This window comes from Chiloscyllium plagiosum, chromosome 1 (assembly GCF_004010195.1).
Source record: "Chiloscyllium plagiosum isolate BGI_BamShark_2017 chromosome 1, ASM401019v2, whole genome shotgun sequence".
Lineage (NCBI taxonomy): Eukaryota > Metazoa > Chordata > Chondrichthyes > Orectolobiformes > Hemiscylliidae > Chiloscyllium > Chiloscyllium plagiosum.
In genome coordinates, this window is record NC_057710.1 from 94,705,114 (window position 1) to 94,713,921 (window position 8,808).

The 8,808-nt window shown below is 38.9% G+C and overlaps 1 protein-coding gene across 1 annotated transcript in view; it reads left to right on the forward strand.

Moving 5' to 3' along the window:
* Positions 1-8,808, forward strand: part of LOC122550809 (BEN domain-containing protein 4) — a 44,582-nt gene that overhangs the window by 18,622 nt on the left and 17,152 nt on the right. The window contains exons 2-3 of the mRNA XM_043692101.1: positions 6,683-7,228; positions 8,019-8,110. Of these exons, the coding sequence (XP_043548036.1) occupies positions 6,683-7,228; positions 8,019-8,110 (638 nt within the window). The remainder of the gene's footprint in view (positions 1-6,682; positions 7,229-8,018; positions 8,111-8,808) is intronic.

Sequence of the window (8,808 nt, forward strand, 5' to 3'; positions counted from 1 at the left end):
GCTTCGGCGGGTCGGTGTGGACTTGTTGGGCCGAAGGGCCTGTTTCCACACTGTAAGTAATCTAATCTAATCTAAATCTAAAAAGTTCCACATTTCCACGACATCCTTCCCTGACAGCCTATGCTCCCAACTTATGCTCCTCAGATCCTGTCTTACCGCATCGTATTTACCCTTCCCCCAATTGTAAAACCTACCCTGTTGCACGCACCTATCTCTCTCCATAACCAAGTGCTCAATCAGTGCTCAATTTTCCTAATGTTTTAATCATAATAACTGTAGCCAAGATGCTCAATGCAAAACTATCTTTAGCGTTGTGTATTCGGTGAAAAAAAAGGTCTTCTTTCAATCAGATTCCATAGCTTAAAAAAAAATGTCCAAAGTGTTTATGGAGACACCTGTAAATGATTAAATATGTGACAACATTGAAATTATTTTTCGGTATGTAGGGTTGTTACTGACAGTGCAATTTATTATGCATTTTCTGTATACTTCCACATTATGTGGTATATTTACTGGGCCTGTAACCCTGTTTATAGAATAACTTGGATATATATGCCTTTCTTTTCTGCATTGCTGTACAAAATCACAATCGCATTTATTTATGTCGCAAAACTCACTGTACTTCAAAATAATTAGTCTTATAGTTATTTGGAGGTATAAGATTTGAGCACTTCTAAAAAAAGGAGAGTGCTGATTGTTTGGCAAGTGAACTGTAATTGTTAGAGGTTTGCCATGGAGAATGCGGCAGTAAATGATGACCGACAGTTAACTGCCAAACTCTGTTACATTTTAAACTATGCTGATCAAGCTTTTACCCTGAGAAATTAACCAAAGAATGGCTGTCACCTATTTTGTTAATTTGAAACAGATGCAGTGTCCTTTGTCAAAATCCCAGAACTCCCTTCCTACCAGCAGTGCAGGACTGCAAACAATAAATGGACTGCAGCAGTTTAAGAAGGGCAACTAGGGATGGGCAATAAAAACTAGCCTAACAAGTGACATCTCTTTCTATGCTGTACCATTTTTATGATTTCTACCCAATTTAGAATTACCTGTCAGGCCTGCAGTGGAGTGCACCTGCATGTACTGTATGCTACACATATTAAGACACAGAGTCTTGTTCTTTGCAAACAGAAAGAACAAGGATACCCACTGCACCTGTTTCAACCCATCAAAGTCAGTGATAGCCATTCTCTAGTTCATTTCTAAGGACAATGCCTTGAACCAATCACAGTAAACTACTTTGTTTAAAATTTTAAAAAGCTTGGCAGTTAATTACCAATCATCACTAACAGGTGAATTCTCCATGGCAATGCCTCTCACAATCAGAGTCCCATTTGCCAACTAATCAGTAATCTCGTACAAATGTTGATTTCCCTTTCCTTTAGTACTTTTTTGTGAATTGTTATGATAAGCTTTGCTAAGAGTCTTTTTTAATCAATACTCAATTAATTTTATGTAAATCATGTTTTGGGATGCTCTGAGGAATATGGTTAAATATTATGTAAATTTATTCATTCCTTTGTTTCTCCGAAGCATTTCTTTATGAACGTGATGGTTTTTGTTACAAATGTTGGCTAAGTGTCACAATGTTGAAAGCTGTCTTAAACAAATTAAAAACTTGCATTATCATCATATAAGGCTAAAAATAAGAAAAATAAAACTGTCACTTAGGACTTGTGGCTGAATTGATGTTAAAGACTAGAAATATTCTTGGATAATTGATGGAGAACTAGCAGGCAATATTACCGGCATTATCGAAGATATTTATTAATACTCTCAGTGTAAGTTGGACCATATCACTATATGGCGGGGGGGAACCTAATGTCACATACCATTATGAACTAATTTTTTGCAAATATCTTTAACATAATACAGCCACTCTCTGAAACCATTAAGTTTCAGATATAGTTAGAACTGAGAACAGGAAATGATGATATGACACGATGGAGAAAAGATAAGGCTGACTTGTCACACTGCAGCCTTTTTGGACCAGCAATAAGATTGCAATGACTTTCGCAAATAACAATACAGAGCACACTAATGGATTTTGGCTGCTTTCCTTCAGTTAGTCTATTTGCATAATGCACAGTGAAGAAAGGTTTCAGTCACATTTTACCATCTGTATATTGAAATATGTTTGTATTCAGTTCAGCTGCATGGAAGGAAACGTCTGCAGCTTTCACTTTCATCCATGTTTGAGCACTTGAAGACAAATAAATCTTGAGTGATGTAATGAGTATGATCAGAGTTTCTAAAATGTAATGTTGTCTTATTCCTTTTCACAAACTGCATATTCCTATTGCTTTCTGGTCTTAGTTCAAATTTTCAGCATAAGGCCATCAAATGTAAGAGCAGAAGTAAGGCATTCAGCCCGTTGAGTTTGTTCCACTGTTCAGTGATTGATCATGGCTGATCTGACAATCCTCAACTCCACTTTCTTCCTTTCCCCGTCACCTTTGATTGTCTTACTGATTAAAAATCTATACATTTCAGCCTTGAATGTAATTAATGAGCCAGCCTAGTCAGCCCTCTGCAGTAAGGAATCCTCACTACTCTCTAACAGAACAATTTCTTCCTCATCTCTGTCTTAAATATGAGACAACTCATTATATCCTCTGGTCCTATGTGGTCTCTCCACATCTACTCTGTCAAATCTCCTAAGAATCTTATATGTTTCGATAAGTACACCTGTCACTCTTTTAAACTTTAATGAATACAAACCCGACCCACGCAACCTGTCCTCATAAAAGAATCCCTCCAGATTCAGTATCAGTTTAGTGAATCTTTTTTGGACTACCTCCAATGCTAATCTATCTTTTCTTAGGTAAGGGGACCAAAATGTTTGCAGTAGGTGTGGTCTAACTAGTGCAAGGCTTCTCCATTTTTATAGTCCATTCCCTTTAAAATATAGGCTGAAGTTCCATTTACCTTCCCTATAACCTGTTGAATTTCTTTTGCTAGCTTTTTGTGATTTATCCATGAGGACTCCCAATTCCCTCTGTGCTGTAGCATTCTGCAATCTTTCTCCATTTAAGTAATGTTCAGCTCCTCTTTTCTTCATAGGAACACAGGAATTTGGAGCAGGAGTAGGCAATTCAGCCCTTTGAGCCCACTTCGCCATTTAACGTGATCATGGCTGATCTTATCCTGGTCTCAATTCCTCTTGCCTGCCTGCTTGTCATAGCCCTTTATCCCACATTTAATCAGAAACATATCTGTTTCTTTCTTGAATCTGTTGAATGTTTCTGCCTCTCCTGCACTCTGGGGCAGTGAGTTGCACAGATTCACAACCACCTGAGAGAAGTAGTTTCACCTTATTTTAGTTTTGAACCTACCTTATCTCATCCTATATTTATGACCCCTTGTTCAAGGCTATTCATCTGCAGTTTATTTTTATTTGGAATGTTTATGTTTGAGTTTAAGCCACCTGAGGAGATGAGCTAGCTTCTCCAAGGTTGGCATCGTTCAAAGTAACAGTAAATCAAACAGTACAAGCAAATAAGACACAGGATACCTCCTGTTGTTGTCTTGTCTAGTACCATTAAAGAGCTCACTTATCTTCCAGATTCCAGTTCTGACAAAAGGTTTAAATTCAAGGCATTAATAAGTCTTTTTACAAACATGGCGGAACATGCTGTGTATTGGCACCATTTTCTCATTAAATTTCTGAATGCATTCCTGTGCAAGTTGACTGGGGTTTGCCAAATTATTTTGTGAATAGAACTGCAGGACGTCTGTATCGGCATCCAGCGTTACTGACTCAATCAGAAGCTGGCTTCACTCTGTCAGGAATGGTGTCATTCTATTAGGCTACCTAGTCACTTTTTGAAGTTCTGAAGAAGGGTCATTGGACGTTGAATATTAACTCTGTTTGCAGATGTTGCTAGATCTGCTGGGTTTCTCCACGAATTTCTGTACTTGTTTGTTTCAGATTTCCAGCATTCATAGTTCATTGTTTCATTCTATTAGATATTAATATCATTTCAGCAGGAGCTGTGCTATGCTACTAATGGCTGGAGCAACTCAATTAGGAGTTGGAGTTATTGAAACCCAGGGGCTGGAATCAGTGGTTAGGAATGAGTTTCACTCCAACAGAAGCTGGACTCAGTCAGATGTGTCCTCATGCAATATAAAGTGTGCCTTAGTCATACATTTATAACTTAAAGAGCTAATTTCCATATTTTCAAAGCCATTTAGCAAAGACATGGCAGAAAACTTTCTTTACTGTACTGTATTCAAGGAATCAAATCAAAAGGCAGCACCCCCATATCCAGCCCTACTTCTATCAATTATTTCATGGGACGTGGCTTTGCTGTAATAACAGCATGTTGCCCACAATTTAATTATTCTTGATTTTGGTTTGTGGCTGGTTAAGGCAATTAAGAGTCAATCGCATTTACTTAACTGCAGCCTTGGTAAAGTAAAGTGGGCAGATTTCCTCCTGAAAGGATCTCAAAGATCCAGATAGGTTTCCAGAAGTAGTCTTTTGGTCATAGTTACACAGAATGGCTTTATATTGCAGATTCAATTACTTAAATGCAAACTCTACAGCTGGTATAGTGGGATTAGAACCCGCGTCACTAGACCATAAGCCTGGGTCTACAGTTGTGCTAGCCAGTGAAAGTACCATTGCACACTGTTTACTTTTGTAATGTATTACTTAAAACAGCTAATACGCCCTGAGAATCAGGTTACCTCAATTGGCAAGATGATGAGTATGTAGTTCAATTTCTGTTGTGGCTGAGGTAAACATTAAGCTATTCTTTTCCTACTACATGTTTGATGCAAAGTTGGACCCCTAAAGCTATATAAAATCAAATGTCTCTCTCTAATGGAAAGAGATGGCTGTCGTTCCTTGTGGACTATGGCTAATTGCCTAACTATCTTACCACCACAGGTTCTGAGGAAGAGGCATAATGAACTTGAAATGTTACTTCTGTTTCTGTCTCCGTAGATGCTGCGAGACCTGCTGAGTTTCTCCAGCATTCTCTGGACTTGCTTCAGATTTCCAGTATCCTCAATATTTTTTCTGATTGTCTAAGGGAGCCTTGGTGAATTTCTATGGTGCACCTTGAAGATGGTACACACTGCTGCTACTGAGCATTGGTGGTGGAGGGCATGTAGGTTTATGGATATGGTGTCAATCAAGCGGGCTGCTTGGTATTGGGTAGTGTCAAGCTTCTTGAGTGTTATTGGAGCTACACTCATCCAGGCAAGTGGGTAGTATTCCATCACACTCTTAATGGTGCCTTGTAGATGATGGACAGGTTTTGTGGACATGAGTTATTCACCCCAGTGCTCCTAATCTGTAATGTGATCTTGTAGCTATTGTGTTTATGTGGTGAGTCCAGTTGAGTTTCTGGTTAATGGTAATCTCAAGGATATCGATAGTAGAGATGTACTGATGGTAACACCATTGAATGTCAAGAAGTGATGATTAGATTCTCTCCTATTGGAGAAAGTCATTGTCTGGCATTTGTGTGGTGAAAATAATATTTGCCATTTATCAGACCAAATCTTAATACTGTCCAGGTGTTACTATGTTTCCTCCAGTATCTGAGCAATGGCAGTTGTGCAATCATCAATGAATATCTCCACTTCTGACCTTATGATGGAAGGAAAGTCATTGGTGAAGCAGCTGAAGGTGGTTGAGCCAACAACACTACTCCAAGGAATGCCTGCAGAGAAGTCCTGGCATGAGATGACTGTTCTCCAACAACCACAACTTGTGGCTGTTCATTTTGTGCAAGTTTGACTTCAAAAAGTGGAAAGTCTCCCCCAAATCCTATTGCCTCTAGTTTTGCTAGAGCTTCTTGGTGCCACACTGTTAAATGTGGCTTTGATGTCAACGGCCATGACTTTCTTTTTACTCTATACTTTCTGAAAGAAGAATGTTGACTGGCGACAAATGTTGTCTTTTTGTATTTTTTTCAGAAATATTCTAGTTCTACACTACCAAACGGCTATATGAACTTTTAATTAGGAGGACTGCAATATATTTGAGATTCTAAATACCACAACTACAGTAAATATGGTAATCAGCAAACAAAATGACATTTTCTGTACCCGAGAGAACAGTACTGTATTTGCCTGTCCACAATATGCTTATCATGGAGCTCTGAAATATTTACAGGTATCAGCTTGTAATAGAAACTTAGTCCTCTGAGTGTTCCAAAATCTATTCTGACAGCTGGTGACATTTGAAATAGTGCAGCATGTGTTATGTTTTTGTCCAGTTTCACTAAGATGATGGTAAGAATTACAGCAGCAAAGATCTCAACTTGTGAACATTGACATCTATCTTTTCAGTCAACTGTGAAGTGCTATTGATGATCGGCTGTAATTTACTGAGGAGCTGGAAGCTGTGAAAAGCCTCTTGGGTCTGTATGTTTGAAGTCATGAAAATTGTAAATTGTAATTGTAATTGTAATAAGTCTACTCATATCCTGTATATTATAATATACAGTATTGGATGAAGCTTGTTTTCTTTGCACGCAGTGTAAAGTTAACTTTGAACAGCTGCTTTTATAACCTTTATGAGGAAGGTACGTTTTTGAAAAAAATGATGTGTTTGGATGGGGTGCTGAGGTGATAGTGAAGAAGAAAATGAGCTGACTGATTATGAGACCCAACTTTTGTTCATCTGTACAGTACACTGTGTGTTTCTGCTCCACTACAGAGAGTCGCTTAATACTTGATGCCTTTGCACAGCAATGCAGTCGAGTCCTGACACTCCTAAAGGACAATGGAAAACTTCTGGACACCAACCAAACTCAAGTCAAAAAAGAGAGTGGGTGTTATGATGAGCGCACGGGACAGTGTCAGCTGGTCAAAGGTGCCCCAATGCAGCCACGGGCATCGGACAATTCAGAGACGGAGTTACAGAATGTGCAAAAGAGACATCAAACCTCAGCCTTGCTTCGTGTGTTCACTGATTCTCTTCAAAGTTACCTACTTGCTGGGGGGCGACCATCACATAGTACTGTTGGAATGAGTGAATGCAGTCACATGACAGACATGGATCCGCTTTCCACATCTCCCACCCATACTTTAGGAGGGTGGACATCCCCAGCAACATCAGAATCTCACGTCCATCCATCATCCACATTCCCCGAGGAAGAGGAAGAAGATGGCTATTGTCAGAGGTGCCAAGAGTTGGAGCAGGAAGTGGTTTTACTGCAACAGGAAAATGAGGAATTAAGGAAAACCTTGGATCGAATTCCAGGTGTGTAAAGTCTGACTTAGTTATTCTAATACTGATCCACAAATCTTGAATAATAATGGTTTATTGATATTCAAAATTATGTTAATATGTTATTACGTTAATAATATTTCTGTAAATTCTGGTTTTGGATAACTGCACAATATTTTTGACACCATTTTTAGTTCTCACAATTATTAAAATTACAAAGTCTTAAAATACAGAAGCAGTTCCTATAATTTTTAACAAAAGATCCTTAGGTGTGAAGAAACATTTCAGGGACATGGATACAGGAACTATTGCAGACATTAATGCTTAGATATATGAACACACAATGGTCAAGCACACATTCTAACAATCTATCCACTCTGATGTTAATGACACTACATCGATGATCTTCAAAAATACAAGAAAACAAGGGTAGGGGATATCATTGGTTTCTATGGCTTTTAGTGTGGGCTTAACTTCTTCTTCCTCTCTAGATCATTAAATAATGGTAATGTAAATGGCAGTAAAATCACTGCACTTGTTGACTGAATTCAACAGAGTCTTGCCAGTATATACGTATACGTAGTTTTATGCAGACCAATCATGCAAACAGCTTGTTCCTTCATAAGAGTTCAATGCTTTTAGAATTCACAGTGTGTGAGGAGATGCTAATAGTTGCCATACTATAATTACAGAGGTAAAAAGACCTATAAAACAACTTTCATGAAAACCCTACCTTTCTAAATGCTGAATAGTGACTCTTTTAATTGAGATGCATGCTATGGTTGTGCTAGATGCTTATCTGAAATGATTTTATTTCATGCAGTGCCCTGTCAGACTGTTCTTGATTACTATAAGACTGTACTCCAGCACCACAATCAACTAGTCCAACCAGTCTCAGAGGAACAGCCAACAGAGGTACTTTTGGATGGAAGGAGTCCTTCATGTTATATTCTTTTTGTGCTGTAGTGAGATGCAGCTCATATGCTATCACTGCCAAGCATTGAGATTGCATCATTAGTATTTCCTTTCTGCTGACTTTAATTTCCTTTACCCTGCGCACCGGATCAAGTAAATGTAAGCTTTGAGCATTTTATTTTAGATTTTGTACGGAAGCTTAAATTGTGATTGTGAATGGCTCAAAGGTAGAAGACAGAGGGTGGTGGTGGAGGGTTGTTTTTCAGACGGGAGGCCTGTGACCAGTGGAGTGCCACAAGGATCGGTGCTGGGCCCTCTACTTTTTGTCATTTACATAAATGATTTGGATGAGAGCATAAGAAGTACAGTTAGTAAGTTTGCAGATGACACCAAAATTGGAGGAGTAGTTGATAGCAAAGAGAGTTACCTCAGATGGGCCAATGGGCTGAGAAGTGGCAGATGGAGTTTAATTCAGATAAATGCGAGGTGCTGCATTTTGGGAAAGCAAATCTTAGCAGGACTTATACACTTAATGGTAGGGTCCTAGGGAGTGTTGCTGAACAAAGAGACCTTGGAGTGCAGTCATTGCTCCTTGAAAGTGGAGTCGCAGGTAGATAGGATAGATTATTGGCCAGAGTATTGAGTACAGGAGTTGGGAGGTCATGTTGTGGCTGTACAGGACATTAGTTAGGCCACTG